This window comes from Populus trichocarpa, chromosome 6 (genome assembly GCF_000002775.5).
Source record: "Populus trichocarpa isolate Nisqually-1 chromosome 6, P.trichocarpa_v4.1, whole genome shotgun sequence".
Classification (NCBI taxonomy): domain Eukaryota; kingdom Viridiplantae; phylum Streptophyta; class Magnoliopsida; order Malpighiales; family Salicaceae; genus Populus; species Populus trichocarpa.
The window spans coordinates 16,415,333-16,431,707 of NC_037290.2; the positions used below are offsets into that span (position 1 = coordinate 16,415,333).

Sequence of the window (16,375 nt, forward strand, 5' to 3'; positions counted from 1 at the left end):
ATTTGAAAAGAAAAAAATAAATTAGTGCGAGAAAAACATGAAGAAAAGGTTGGACGCTTTTCGAGCTTAGCTTCTTTCGTGCTCCAAAGTAATACTAATTAATGCCCACCACTTGATGACGCAAATTGCAAAGGATTGGATGTTTAATAACTTTACTCAATAATCAATTGTAAAATAAATAGACAACGATCCGCTCTCCGCAAAGCATGCAAGAAATGTTATTATTATTATTATTATGTTTATTAGATGAGGGATATCCTATTAGATTTAGGATTTTTTTTTAGTATAAATACTATTTTGTATAAGCTTTTTTTAAAAGATTATTTTTGATAAAAAAAAAAAATTAGTATTCTTGCTATCTTCTGTGTGGTTAAGTGATTCTTATTCTAAGTTGTTGATTAAACTTTCAAACTCCTTGAAGAAATGATCAATTTCGTTGTGATTTTATATTACTCGTTCACGTCTCTTTATAGGCATAGAATGGGGGTGATCTTGCGTATAACTTTGGTTCTCCATGCATGTTCTTGTTGGGTTAAGTTGTGCAAACCATTCAAATATGATTTTAGCGTATTATGAGAGGTGTTCGCATTAGTTGGTATCAAAGCTTGTATTATTATCAAGTTCTATCCATTTAATCTTCAGTTTGTGTCATTTCTTGATTTTCTTTCTTTCTAGTTTTGGCTAGGGTTTTGTTTCTTAAAAAAAAATCTATATATTCTTCTCTTATTATTTCAAAGTTTAAGTTAAACCCTATATTATAAAAAATCATTGTGCTTAGATTTTTTATTTTGTTGAATACATCAAAGAAAAATTGTGTTCTTGCTCATCATCTTCTATCCTTCTTGATTTCGGCCTAGAGTAAAAAAAAGAAAAGAAATCTTGTTCTTTTTGAATTGTGTGGATAAAGAAAAAAGGAAAAGTTGGAGGAAAAATTGCAAGAATTGACTAAATTGACAAATTAGGGCACAACCACATTTAAGCCTTTGAATTTTAGGGTTGGCTGAAATTTTTTTGAATATTTTCTTGATTTTTATGAATAGGTACATACCAAATCTTTGTATTGCCGTATTGAATTCTTGTTTTTGTTGGATTATCTTACCTTGTTTCATTAAAATTTGGTTAGTATAGATCATTCTTGCTTTATTTGAATTATTTTCTTGAAATTCTTGAAGTTGAATATTAACTTCTTGAATTAGTTAGTCTTCTTTGAATCTTTAACATAAACTTTATTGCTTTTATTTCATGTTTTCTTTTCATCATTATATTTCACACGAATTTACATTGCTATTTGTAAATTTATCCTGAAGTTTTGTTTTGATTTTGTTTTGTATATTTCTTGATTCTTGAGTCTTCATTATTATAAAATTAATATGTTGTTTTGATTGATTATTTTATGAGTTGCTAAGTTATCCTTAAAAAACCTAAGTAAGGGATAGTGAGGTAAATAACATAATGAGATTATTAGAGTGAAAAACCAGATTGAATTGTGTGAAATATGAGTGGAGTGACATTAAATTGAGTGTAAACATATGAGGAAGTGTGTGAAGAAATTTTTCTTTGCTACTAACCTTTATTGCAGGTATTCACAATGTCATAAAAAAATATGACATTATCAAAGACAAAGAATCTTGTAGAAAGACAAGATAAGTTAGAGGTAATGATAGAAGCTTTGATGAGAAATATGGGTAAATTAAGTACTGAGATGATTAGTAGACATGATATTCATAGTTGTAAGGAAAAAGAGGTTAAAATGTTTACTAAACGGGCACTTTCTCCTCTAGATAAAAGTGTAGCCAAAAACCATGATGATGAGGATGATGATGATGTAGTTAATCATGGAATAAAGTCTCATACAAACCAAAATCTATAATATGAGACATGACTAATGAGAGAGTTTGGTGGTAGACTTCGGCCAAATGGAGATTTCAACCAAAAGAGGATTTTTAATGATCACAATGATTTAGATTATAATTTAAGTAGCATAAAACTTAAAATTTCAGCATTTTAGGGAAGTAATGATTCAGAGGCTTATTTGAATTAGGAAAAGAAGGTAGAATTTGTATTTGATTGCCATCGATATTCGAAGGAAAAAAAAGATAAAACTAGTTGTAGTTGAATTTACTGATTATGGTATTATTTGATGAGATCAACTTATTTCTGGTAAGAGGTGTATTGGAGAAAGACCCATTAAAACTTGGGAGGAGATGAAAGCAATCATGAGAAAGAGATTTGTCTCTAATCATTACTATAGGGAAGTATATAATAGGAAAATGTAGTAATGTTGAACATGTTGTTAATGGTGAATCCTTGGTTATAAGGAGATTTTTTAATGTTCAAGTCAATGAAGAAGATATTAGGCAATATAGAGAGAATATATTTCATATTAGATGCCATATAAAAAATAAGGTATGTAGTATGATTATGGATAATGGTAGTTGTACTAATGTTGCCAGCACAAATTTGGTTAGAAAGTTGAACTTGACTACTATTAAACATGTTATATTGTATAAGCTTGAATGATTGAAATGAATGAGAAGAATTTAGGGTGACTAAACATGTTTTAATCTCATTCTCAGTAGGGAGATATAAGGATGGAGTTTTGTGTGATGTTGTTCTTATGCATGCTACTCACCTATTGTTGGGAAGACCTTGACACCTTGATATAAAAACCAAATATGATGGTTTCAAAAATAGACATACGAAAAGGATGAGAAAACATAAATATTTGCATCATTGTCACATTGACAAGTGTATGAAAATTAGTTGAAGTTGAAGAAAGTAGAAAAAGCCGAACATATCTTGTTATAAAATAATGATGAGGATGTGAGGTTGAGTAAAAATAAGGTGAGCTATGATTGTGAAACATAAAAGGATAAAGTTTCGGCCATTCAAGACAAATTTGAAGGCTTTAGCCAAAAACAAAAAAAGGAAAGGCTGAGTGTGGAAAGAAGAAAGAAATGGTGAGAAAAGAATAGTGTGTAAGAAAAGTGGAGAAATAGCTTAATTTTTATGCAAAACAAAGTGATCCTACGTATGCTTATTTTTTTTTATGCTTATTATTTTACTCTTGTTTAAGGAGGCATAGTTTAACACTAACGAAGTTGATTTATGTGTTTCTAATGTTTGTGTTTATCTGTTATAGGAATTTAATGATGTATTTCTCGATGAAATTTCAAGTGGATTGCCACCTCTAAAAGGAATAGAACATCAAATTGACCTTATACCAGGTTCAACTATTCCTAATAGACCAACTTTTAAAAATAATCATGAGGAAACAAATGAGATTCAAAGGCAAGTAGATGAGTTAATGTCAAAAGGGTACATTTAACAAAGTATACATCCATATGTTGTTACCATACTTTTAGTACCTAAGAAAGATTGTACTTGAAGAATATGTGTTGATTGTAGAGCAATCAATAATATAACAACAAAGTATTACATCCTATCCTTAGATTATATGATATGATTGATAAATTGTATGACTCTTGTTTCTTTTCTAAAATTGATCTTAAAAGCGGATATCATCATATTAGAATGAAAAAAAAAATATGATGAATGAAAAACTGATTTTAAAACTAAATATAGTTTGTATAAGTGGTTTGTCATATTTTTTGGACTTACTAACGTGCCTAGTATTTTTATGAGATTGATGAATCATATATTGTATGCATTCATTGGTAGGTTTGCAGTTGTTTATTTTAATGATATATTGATTTATAATAAATGATTAGATGAACATAAAGATTATTTAAGACAAATACTTGATGTGTTTAGAAAGGAAAATTTGTATGATAATCTAAAGAAGTGTGACTTTTACATAGAAAAGATTGTTTTTCTTGGATATGTTGTTGTTAGTGCAAAAGATATTGAGATAAATGAGGCTAAGGTTAAAGCTATAAAAGAGTGGCGTACACCGAAGACGGTAAGTGAGATAAAAAGTTTCATGAATTGACTAATTTTTATAAAAGATTTGTGAAAATTTTTAATACAATAGCTGCTCTATTAACTGAAATTGCTAAGAAGATAATAAGTTTAAAATGAGAAAATGAACCAGAGAAAGCTTTTACTTTGTTAAAAGAAAAGCATATTTTGACCCCATTACTTGTTTTATCTAACTTTACAAAACCTTTTAAAATTGAATGTGATACTACATGTATAGTTATTGGAGCTATTTTACTGCAGGATAAAAAGCCCATAACTTATTTAAGTGAAAAACTCAATGGTGCAACTCTAAACTAACATATGATAAGAGCTGTTTTTTATTTTATTTTTATCCTTTCTTGATTGCTTCTATTTTCTAATTTCATCCCTCATTATTTTATGATTGAGAATTTTACTTTGTTATTGTTTAGGGTTTGCTTTTTATGGGGTTTGTCCTGGGCTCACGATTAGGGTCACGAGTTTCAAATATTAACACTGGTTAACTTCAGTTTTTTTAGGTTATTTATTAAATTCAACCTCATCCTTCAATGTTTGACTTATTAGGAATTGGTCTTCATGTTTTTTTTTTGCTTTCCTTTCTATTGGGGTTATCCCAATCCTACACCTATGGTCAAGAGGTCAACGCGTTAACCCGAGTCGAGTCAGATCTTTTTTTTCCATTACTTTTTCTAAAAACAATTGATTGTTTTTTTTAAGTTTCACCCTATAATATTGGATTGTTTAATAATTGAACTTTATTGGTTTATTTAAGTTGCTTTTGATGAGGTTACTCCGATAATACAACCAAGCTGTAAATTTGGCATGCTAATTAACTCGGATGGGCTCAAGTTGCTTCTTTTACCTTTGTTTCTTTGTCTATTTTTTTTGCCAGCTTCTTTATTGTCGTTATATTTTTTTTATTCATGTTATTGAAATTATGTGAGTTTATTAAATTTAGTCAAGTCAATGAACCGAGGTTTTTATTTTTTTTCTTCTTTGAAAAGGCTTGTGTTGCCTTGACATCTTTTTTTTTTACCTAAGATGGAAAAAATTCAGGTCGGTCCACTAAGTAATGCAAACCATCTAATTTATGCTAGCTATACATTCTGTAAACTTATTTTTCAATATGCTAGCTAGCCGTGAATATATGGTGAACTTATTTTTAATGTTATCATTTAAAGTTTGAATTCAAGAGAAGATTAGATGAAGTTTTATATATATTGACATAAGATATAGAACCCAACTGAGGAGAGCGAGAACGAAGAGATCATGAAATCTCTCATTCAATTTACAGTAAAAGTAAAATCATACTCAACAATGAATTTCCTTCCAAAGAAACCATTCCTCCCTAATTCAAGAGTTTTGTTTACAACTCTTGAATTCTAATGGTAAAAGTTTGGAATCAAGAGGTTTGCTTTCTTTGTGGTCTCAGGTTCGAGCCCTGTGATTGCTCATGTGATGGCCACTAGAGGCTTACATGGTCGTTAACTTCAAGGCCCGTGGGATTAGTCGAGGTGTGCGCAAGCTGACCCGGACACCCACGTTAAATTAAAAAAAAAAAAAAGTTTTGTTTACAACAACCAATTCAATCTCATTTCACTCCTTAATTCCCATTAGATCCGATCAATACCATAATTTAGTTGCGATATGTAAAAGTTAGCTGAGCATTACTAGAACTACTGAGGAAAAAAGAAAAAAAAACCCACCAAAGTCAATATATTACACAATGAAGCAACTTTAGTATTAAAGTAATTAAAAACCACAACGCTTTTGGTTGACCTGCTTAAGAATTAATTAAGCAATCAGAATTCGGAAAATAAAAAATTCCAATCCTATCTTCAAAATCCCACTTTAAATCAAGCAGAGCCGTAGAGTATCAATGGAAATCAATCATTATTCGAATTACTTATTAAGATCTTTGTAGATATATAAAATAATATCACTTGCTCAATGTTGTATCACTTGAACAATGGTACAAGGTTTTCTTTTAACAAATGTTTTTAAAAAAAATAAATAAGATATATATATATATATATATTTATTTATCAATTATACTTTATAAAATAAAAATTATTTTCACTTCAAAAAGCTCCATGTATGAAATAAAAATTATCTACGGCTCCACTTGACAGATATACATAAAAAATAATGGAAAAATATTTTTAAAATATTTTTAAATACTTCATTTAAAGTTTGTGCAAGGATCATTTCCTTAAACCAGCTCTGCAGCTAGGTTATCTGATTTTCACATGGGAGATCCGGGGACTATTTCCGGCATCGGAAATCCCTTTTTATGCATTTTTGTTTTCAAAAGTCCTGAACTGTTTTGGAATTTAGTTCGCAAACCTGTTTTTTATTTTTATTTCTAATTTATAACAGAACATGATTTTCTTATTGAATGCTGCACACTTGTCCGACCAAAAAAGCATTCTGCATACATGAAATTTGGTAATTGAACCACCTACCTCCAGGGTGAAGCTGGAATTATATAAAAACTCAAGATATAATTTATTATTAAAAATTTTATTTATTTAAAATAAAAATATATTATATTATTCTATATTTAAACACTAAAAATACAAAAATTTAAAGGAGCTGCTCGCCTCCCCTGCTTCCGCCCCTGCCTGCCTCCATTACGTTCTTAAACAAGAGACTTTCTCTCTGACACACACTTTAGATTATTATTTGGAGCTTTCATGATTAAATCTACCAAATTCACTAGTCACTAAACGTATAGAACTACTTGTTAAGCTTACCATAATCCACTGTGCTTATCTCATAATTTTTTTTTTATTTGTAACACCCACTATATATATTATTCATCTTGAAATCTCGACGCCTGATCTCCAGGTTACCGTCGTTGCACTACCAGTCCCTCAAGGTCTTTTAACAACCACTAATGAAATCTTAGAGCAACATTAAAATAAGAGCTAAGATGCTTCTATCTAATAAACAACACCCAGATAAGAACACAGATTATTTGTGGAGGTGGCAGCTGTTAAACTAACACATTTTCATGTGTCTCTTTGTAGCCCTAGTGTTCGCCGACCCCATTACATCTATCTATCATCAGCTTGGAGCAAGTCTACCTGTTTTGTCAACTGCCTTTTCATGCTATCTAAAATATGCATGTTAGCAGAGGCTGAGTCATTGTTTGTGAGATTAAACGAGCGATGCCGCTCTGTGATTAATTAATTATACTGTCTTCTGAAACATTGCTTTGACTGTTATGCATGGTGCAGCATCCCTTCCTTTTTCTTAATTTATATTTAGTATCTATACAAGCTTTGATTTCTAGTTAGTTGAGATGATCTTGTCAACCTGCCAGTTGTGAATTCTCAACTCGCACTCTTCCCTCTCCCTCCCTCTCTCCCTCCCTCCCTGTGAATAAAAATTGCAAGACAAACTTCGAAGATAGTATAACTAAATGAAATAAAAAAATATATATTAATAGAAGCCTTTTTTATGTGGATAGCATGACTATATAGAAGGACAGAGTTATAAAGTGCAACTAAATTTGGAACATTTATCTAAAAAAGAACATATACTATAAATAACGAGAGAAAATAACGTGGAGGACCCAACAATGTCCAGAATAATAAAAAGTGATTCATTATGTGAAGTTCACATCTGGCATGGGATCCACCTACATCACAGCTTTGCTAGTGGCACAGCATGCCTAGCTGCTGGCATGACAGTGATGAATCGGCAAAATTGTTTTTAGCTCACTCTTAGGATCCACAATACAGATAACTAATACGACATGGCTGCGAAGCCTGATGATATGAAGAAGAGTGATGCCTTTGTTTTTTATTTTTTTATTTTTTTTTATTAAGCAGTCCATGTTTAGGTATTCTAGTACTGCTTCAATAGATAGAGTTATGAGCCAGCTTGATTTGGTCAAGCACTTTATGCTGATGATCCATATATATATAGATTGAAACTTCGTAGGTCTCTCTCTCTCTCTCTCTCTCTTCTTTTTAACAAGGCTAGATACATTAGGTCTTTAAACAGGAAAATGGTTCCAAACTCCTTCGGCATTCACTAATAATTACTCCTTTTCATTTGCCATTTCCTCAGGGGATAACTACTATATAAATAAATATCAGATTTGTTTTTATTTAATGATGAGAGATCCAACAAGCCATGGATTTTCAAAATCTTATTGCATTCTTCTCATATTTGAACTTGAAATCTCTAGCACGCTCGCATACATGTTGGAAACTACGATTGTTAAGATCAGTAGTAAGTTGTAAATTTAATGAGATGGGAAACAAGGGAAATATTTTGCAATTGTGTGCATGTATAGTAGACCATCTAATGAATCGAAACACTGACACATCTCCCAGCAAGTGACGAAAGAAAGAACCGGAACTATTGGTTAGGGAAGGAAGCCAAGTTTTTCCCTTCTTCTATACATTGACATCTCCCCAAACAGCAGATACAAGTAGTGCTTGTCGGCCTTTCACTGTTAAAAAGTAGATATTTTCGCAAAAAGTCCTAACAATGGCGTCATGAGTTGTAGAAAGCCAAACCGGGGATGCAATCAGTAATAATCATGGCCGCAAAACTAGTTATGGGTTAGATATTGATTACAACAGGCAGTTAGATTTACGTATTCATCATTAATAGTTGAGTATCGCACGTACATAATGTATTTACATGTCGACAAAAGTGGTGGTTAGGATATTGACTCGAGCACCTAATGTATAATGGTCGTAGTACTTCTTGTAGAGATTGAATCTTGTGGAGAAATTGAGAAGGAACTGTGACATTCATATTCTAGATCTTCAAAACCCCAGAATTCTTCATGCTCTTCTTCCTTGGGCGTCTTCCACCTTTCTTCATCCATCTCCTCCTCTCCTAGCATTACTTCCAGTACCTGCTAATTAATAAACAACAAATTTTATTGACCTCACAAGATTTCATCATTTGGTATATCAGATTTTTGACTTTTTAATTAAAATATTAGCCCTCAAATTCTAAACCAACATCATTTCATTTGACACAAGAAATGATGCTATTAATTTGAAAGGCATATTCTACATCCTCCTAACATAGTTCATATTCATATTCATATTCTTGAATCCTTAAAAGGGTTATCCATTCAATATCTATTTTATATGGTTTCTTGTTTAGAATTGCCCCACAAACACAATAATACGAAGTCTATAACAATATCCTTGAAATTTATGCTCATCAATATCCTGCCACTATAATTGATTTGAAAGGGTGGAACAAACGCACTTGTCAATCAATATGTAAATTCAGGGCACTTTTATCACTACAATATTATAAACAGGACCTGCTCTCTCAATAATTTTGATAATCAGATTCTCATCTCCTAATCACATGGGAGATCCATAATTTAATGAGTGTTTTAGGTTAAAGATTTAGGTTAGGTAGGATAGAACATCCTCCGACTATTGGAATTGCGTGAAAAAACTCAAATCCCGCTACCTGTACCTAAAGGATCAAATCTAAGTTTACATGTTGCCGTCTTCTTAATTGCTGAAAAGGATGTGCATGGTTTGTCACAGGAAAACAATCAAAATTGAAAGGGGGACAGCTTACGCTAGGCTACTATATCTAACCCATTTATTAGTGATTTAAATAGCAGAAACTTGCATCCATGGACTCTTAAGAAACAGTCAACTAAAGGTAATTTATTGGAATCATGAACATGTACACAAGCATTATGCAATGATCCACCTTATGAGCGAGTTTGGAAGCCAACAAGTTACAGCTGCACTGATTAATATTTTTTTTTTAAAAAAAAGGTCTAAAATTCAAGCCTCTTCTTTTATAACAAAAAATAATAATTAGTGTGATTATTATCTTATTAATCAAGAAAATATAATTAATAATTGACCACATAGTCAATGCATTGATTTGTTACAAAAACTTCTTTATTTTGACAGGAAAACATTTAAAATGGTAGGTTTATGGAGTTAAAACATTTAAAATGGTAATCGCAACATTTTGTTCAAGGATAATAAACACCAAAACCATCCTTCTGTCGGTCCATTAAGAATCATTAGTATGCTGTTAAATGCAACAACAAAAATAAAGCATAGCAAATAGCGACCTCACTCATGGTAGGGCGCCATGTTGAAGATGCCCGGATGCAAAGGGATGCGGCAAAGCCAAGTCTTTTCAGCTGTGTAACATCATAGATCCCTCCAAGCCTTGGATCCACCAGCTTTTCAATCTCTCCTCTGCTCAATATTGGTTTAGCCTGTTAATTAATCAGCAGAAACCCACAAGTCCATTTAACTTAAATTTATCAAAACATAATTAAAGGATTGCCTAATGAAGACGAAATCATTTTAAAAATAGTAAATAAATGGCAATTTTTTTACCCAGTTATGAATGCTTTGGTGAGAACCATCAACTGGTTTCCTGCCAGAAATGATCTCCAGTAGGAAGACTCCAAATGCAAACACATCTGTTTTTTCATCCACTATTCCATGCATGTAGTACTCAGGTGCCAAGTGCCTATAGAATTCTATGCAACATTTCAGTTTCAATCTAAGTAAAACGAAGCAGGAATCATACCTCCATAGGAGTTAAAATGGTTGCTAGCTAGATACCCTACCCAAAGGTTCCTTCAATCGGAGCGATTGAATGGTGAGTCCATTCAGATGGAAGCCATTTTGCCAATCCAAAATCGGATATCTATAACATTCAAAACAAAACAGCACTAGTATGATACTCGTTTTAGAAAGTAAAATTTCTGAGAGTAAAACCTTGGTTTAATCAGTAAAGTTTGCAAAGAAAGAAAGGGCTAATCCACATGCATCCCTTACCAATGGTTCAAAGTCAGCTGTCAGAAGAATATTTGAAGATTTAATGTCTCGGTGAATTATCCTTCTTTGACACCCCTTGTGCAAGTAATGGAGCCCTCTAGCAGTTCCAATGGCAATCTTGTACCTTATTTTCCAATCTAACACTGGAAAATTCTCATCTACATTAAGAAACACCAAAGCCTTACACATCAAAACATTGCAGGAACTAACACAACCCAGATAAGATAGGAAACAACATCATTATCTACTGAGACAGCAAACAAAACAAACTTGTATGTCTGTACCATGAAGAAGGGAAGAAACAGAGCCTCTGGAGGAGAAATGAAAGATGAGATAAAGCCCATTGTCAGTGCAACAACCCAACAAGGACATCACATTAGCATGGCAGACATGACCAATTGTCCCAATCTCTGACAAGAACTCCTTCTCTTTCCTCTCATCCCTACAAGCTTTTGTTAGCCTCTTAATTGCAATCTCCTCTCCATCACGTAACACTCCTTTGTATACCTCTGCATACCCTCCTTTCCCCACCAAATTTTCTAACACACCAAGGTAGCAAATTGAACACAAATTAATTGCAAAACACATGGGTAGAATTTAGAAGGTTGCAATGAAGGTGAAGCAAACCTGGTCTAAAGCCATTGGTGGCATCGAATATTTCTTCAAAAGAGAAGCATTTCCAAGAGGGCCTTGGAGAATGTTCTTGCTCTTGAACAACCTTGGAGTTTTCATTGTTTTTTTCTTCTTCATTGGTGAAAACTATATCTTGAAGACTGCTTCTTTTCAATGAGAAAAGCCTTTTCAAGCTGTTGGCTCTTATGTACTTCATTGTAACGGTATAATGTAAAGCAGAGTACTCTGTTTCATGCAGAGAGAGAGAGAGAGAGACAGGGAGAGAGATAGAGGAAGAGAGATGGAAAAGAAAGACAGTAACTGACTCAGTTGTCTCTGCTAGAAATGACTTTATTGCTTTGCATACAATACAAGACAAGAGTGTTAGGGAGAGGTCGGAGTGTTTAAATGGTAGCTAATAATGATTCACGACGTTCTTTTGCTGAAAAATATTTTTTTTTTTAAATAAATTTTAAAAAAATAAATTATTTTCTGATTTTTTATAGTATAATAAAAAATAAGTTGGAAAACACTTTTCAATATTTTATTATGTCATGGAAAATAAACTGGAAAATAACTTATTAATGTTTTATTTTTTTCAAGTTTAATAAAATAATGAGGAACAAATCTTACAAATTAAAAAGTTGAATGAAAATAAAATTAAAAAAATATATAATTTCATAAATTATCTCAAATAAAATAAATAATAATCAAAATAATAGAGATCAAATCTAAAAAATAAAAAAATTGAAAGATGAAGAAATTAAAATAATAATAATTAACATTTCATATATTATTTCAAATAAAATAAATAACAATCAAAAGAATGAGGATCAAATTTAATAGATAAAAGTTTCTATTAAAAATGATAAGAGAAAAGAAAATAACAATTATAAAAATGATGACCAAAGTTAATATAAAAATTAAATTCTAAGGGATGAAATTGAAAAACAAATATTTAAAACAAAATATATATAGCAATCAAAAGTTTGAGGACCAAATTTGATATAATAATCAAATAATATGACATTTCTAAATTTTTCATAATTTTCAGAAAGTGCTTTTCGTCTAAAATAAAAAGAAAATACTTTCCTGGAAACCAAGCTAAATTTTTCTTTGATAGGAAAGTGTTTTCTGTTGAATAATTTTTTTAATGATAAATAAACATCAAAAAGTTTAGAAAGAAATTTTCTAAAAATAAGTGGAGTTGACATGTCTACGTGTGCGTGTCTCTACAGCCCATTTGTGTGAATTTTCCTAAAATGGGTAGGAAAAAAGTTTGACTGGGTAGTGAAACTATTGATTTGATTTTGAAATGAAAAGGATTGTCAAGCTATGGATTGGTTTTAATTGCGGCAGCTTTGCTTCAACTCTTGCGGGTCTATGTTTGTTTAAGGTGGCTGCCTTCCATCCACGAAGGAGTGAAGGACTCTACCTTTTTGTTTTTCGAATCAAAACGATATAAAATTATAAATATTATTGAGGTTTTAAATGATTCGTAAAAAGGACAATTGAATTATTATTATTATTATTATTATTATTATTTGTTAGGAGGGTGCTTTGCATTATTAGTTATCTCTTCCCAAAACCATAAATAATGACTTGAAAATTGTATATGTAGCTTGTCTGGGAACGACAAATAGGCAGGCGAGTCGAATAATTAGGTAGCTGATGTTTGGACAAATTACAAATTTGAGAACAATTTGGCCTGATTTTTATTGTTGGAAAGTCTTATAAATATAAATTAAATAATGTTATTTCATAAAAATGAATCAAGAATAATAAATTATAAAAAAAAAACATAGCCATCTAATCACAAAAATCATGGTGAGATATTTTGTTCTTTATTATTATTATTATTATTATTATTATTATTGTCGTTAATGTAGTAGAGCCCTTTGATATTAAAGGCTATTTTAGTAATTAAACTCCTATGATGTGATTTGTTTAATACTAGCTCGGTGATGGTTTGGTTAGACCATGTCCATGGGGTAATTATTTGTATGTCCGTGAACTCTGAAGATATTGTTTGAAAATGTTGCAGATGTTTTTTTTTTAAAATGTTTTTTTTATTTAAAAATAAATTAAAATTATTTTTTAAAAAAATTATTTTCTATACCAGCACATTAAAATAACCTGAAAAAATAAAAAACTATATAATTTTAAATAAAAAAAATTAAATTTTTTTAAAAATAAATTAAACCGTTCAATCAAAGCACTCTTTAAATCATTATTTAGATAAGTTAAAAACAAATTAATTCTTGAGAAAAAAAAATAATCAATTTTATATTGTGAATTTTTAATTATAATTACAAAAATACTAAACTTTATTCCCCACAACAAAAAAATAAATTATTAATCACGATCTTATATATTATTATACATTTTTTATTTATAGTTAGATGTTATACATTTTTTATTTATAGTTATTTTTTAACTGGTTCTTGTGCACAGATACTCTATAATATGACGAACAAAAAAGTTATTTATGCATGAAATGAAAAATTAATAAAAAATTTAGTTTTAACAACATCATCATTAGAGAATTTATTTATTTTTGTTATAAAAAAGACACTCAAATCCAATATTTTTTTTTATTGTTTTGACAAAGATGGGTATGGATATAATTTATTTATCAATAACGGTAATATTTCACATAATAATAATAATCTTTAATAGTCGAATAAATCTATTATTAAATGGAATAAGCTTTCAGAAGGACTAGAATTTGAGTGTTTTCCTCACAGTGATTATGTAAAATACAAATATGCTTTTTATAGTAATAAACAACATCAGAAAATCAAAAAACATCAATTAAATATTTTATTATATATTTTGTCAAAATATAACGTATTGATGGAATCATCGACAAAAACATATTTCTGACAAGTTTCTCATCAGGAATTTATATTTTATTGGTATTTTTATCGACAATTTCCACTTTCAATGGAATATCTTTGCCAAAAAATAAGTTTTTATTGCTCATTTTTCTATTGGCAATTTTGTCAACATCTCAAATGATGATGAAAAAAGTATACAACATTATATGAAACTATTATATGAAGCTGAAACAAACCCTTCAAACACTTTTGAAGAACCTCCATAAATTGATGAATTGATAATATCTAGTTCTCACTCAGAAGATTCTTCTGATCACATTTCAAGACAAATCAATATCTTTACTGGAGATCAAGAATTCTTCATTGAAGCCATTAAACGCCTTGATGATCCCCAATTATAAAAACCTTACCTAGACAAACTCTTAAATACTTTTGATAACCCAAAACCGCCACAACTTGTTTAAAGTCATTCCCCTTTATCTTCAACTAATACAAATACTTATGATCTTTTAAAAATCCTCAACAAAAAAAAAAAAATTCCAAACCTTTAGATATTATCCTAGAAATCAAAATCATCAAAACCGAGCTTAGCAAAGTGGCCAAGAAAGAAGATAATTGTCTCATTTGGTAGAAGAAGAGATATAAGGAATTGACTGACTCGAGTGGCTAGCCATAGAAGGACAAAGATTGGCCTTTGGGAGCTCCCAAGGGAGAGGTAGTCTCCTAAGGTTTGTGCCTAAGAATCGGGTTAGAGGCTTGGTTTAGCACTCGCATATCAGATTTGAGCTCCACCTTCCTTGTTCTTAAACAAGCCCAGCAAAAAGATTCTGTCATATTACAACTTCTTTTTATAAAATTAGAAAATGATTTAAATTCGATAGGGAATTAGAGTCTAATTATGATATAGAATATAACTTAGGAGAGCATATATTAACAAACATTGAGCATGTTTCTCAAGTTTTTTCTTCATGTTTTAACTCAAATTACTTCAAAAAAGTATTTCATAAAAATTACCTTGGTTTTTTTAGATGATTTTCAAGTAGATACTATCGTCTTATTTGATACAAGTGCAGATTTAAATTGTACCGAAGAAGGAATAGTCCTAAAACGATTTTTACACAATATTTCTGAAAAACTTTATGTAGCAAACAATACTAAATTAGTAATAAAAAATAAAACTCAAGTATCCATTTCAAATAATGATTTTTATCTTAAAAACTTTTTTGTTGTTACAAATTATATTAATCATATTATTATTCTTGACACTCCTTTCATCGATATGATCACTCCTTACAAAACTGACCATGAAAACATTACTTCAAAAATTAATGGTTCAAAACTTGTTTTTTCTTTCCTAGAAAAACCTAAACTAGAAATCTTAATTTAATCAAAGCATATTGTATTCGTACTCATCAAATAAACACCTTGATTTCTTTAAAGTAAGCTCACCTCATGCATCTCAAACAAAATGTATTTTTATAAAAAATAGAACAACAATTACAAATTCTTATTATACCAAAAATAATTTTAGATTTCCAGTACAAAATAGAATTAGAGATTTGCATTGATTTACCAAATATTTTTTGGAAAAGAAAACAACATGTGGTTGATCAACTTTATGATGACAATTTTAATGAAAAACAAATAACTATAAAAGCTAGACCAATCCAGATAAATATTGTGCTAGAACAACATTGTGGACTTGAAATCCAAGATTTATAGTCTAAATGTCTTATAAAGAAATCTAGATCACTTGGTTATGTGTAGCTTTTTATGTCAACAAATTTTTTTTTAAAAAAAGAGGCACACCACAACTCGTCATAAACTACAAAGCTTTGAAATGGATTAGATATCCAATTTCAAACAAGAAATATTTATTAAATTTCTCGCAAATATAGATTCATCCAAAAGATTGTTATAAAACTACTTTTACAGTTCCATTTGGTCAATATGAATGGAATGTAATGTCATTTGGATTAAAAAAAAAAATTCTCCCTCATAATTTCAAATAATCATGAATGATATTTTTAATCTATATTCAAGATTTTAATCCATACTCCTTAGAACAACATATTAAACATTTACAAACGTTCTTTTATCTTGCAAAGAAAAATTGATTAGTTGTTTCAAAAACTAAGATTTTTCTTTTCCAAACTCGTATTTGTTTTCTTAGTCACTATATTTTTTAAGACA

General features: G+C 30.2%; 1 protein-coding gene across 2 annotated transcripts; it reads right to left on the reverse strand.

Annotated features, from left to right (window-relative positions):
* Positions 1–8,440: 8,440 nt before the first annotated feature.
* LOC18100485 (probable receptor-like serine/threonine-protein kinase At5g57670) lies at positions 8,441–11,724 on the reverse strand. Of its 2 annotated transcripts, none has more exons than XM_024603303.2 (7): positions 11,358–11,724; positions 11,015–11,269; positions 10,731–10,888; positions 10,520–10,599; positions 10,284–10,419; positions 10,010–10,159; positions 8,441–8,806 (listed from the first exon to the last, which is right to left on the reverse strand). In XM_024603303.2, the coding sequence occupies exons 1-7, from the start codon at positions 11,557–11,559 to the stop codon at positions 8,624–8,626; spliced, it is 1,164 nt and encodes a 387-aa protein (XP_024459071.1). In that variant the 5' UTR covers positions 11,560–11,724; the 3' UTR covers positions 8,441–8,623. The 2 variants fall into 2 exon arrangements, with proteins under 2 accessions (XP_024459071.1, XP_024459072.1); XM_024603304.2 differs by having other exon boundaries at positions 8,441–8,803; positions 11,358–11,721.
* Between the last annotated feature and the right edge of the window lie 4,651 nt (positions 11,725–16,375).

Excerpts from the sequence above, each read along its gene's own strand:
- LOC18100485 (XM_024603303.2), bottom strand. The coding sequence starts at position 11,559 with ATGAAGTACATAAGAGCCAACAGCTTGAAAAGGCTTTTCTCATTGAAA. Across the intron at positions 10,889-11,014 it reads TGTTTCTTCCCTTCTTCATG|ATGAGAATTTTCCAGTGTTA; the intron begins GTACAGACATAC and ends TTCTTAATGTAG. Across the intron at positions 8,807-10,009 it reads GGCGCCCTACCATGAGTGAG|CAGGTACTGGAAGTAATGCT; the intron begins GTCGCTATTTGC and ends TTTATTAATTAG.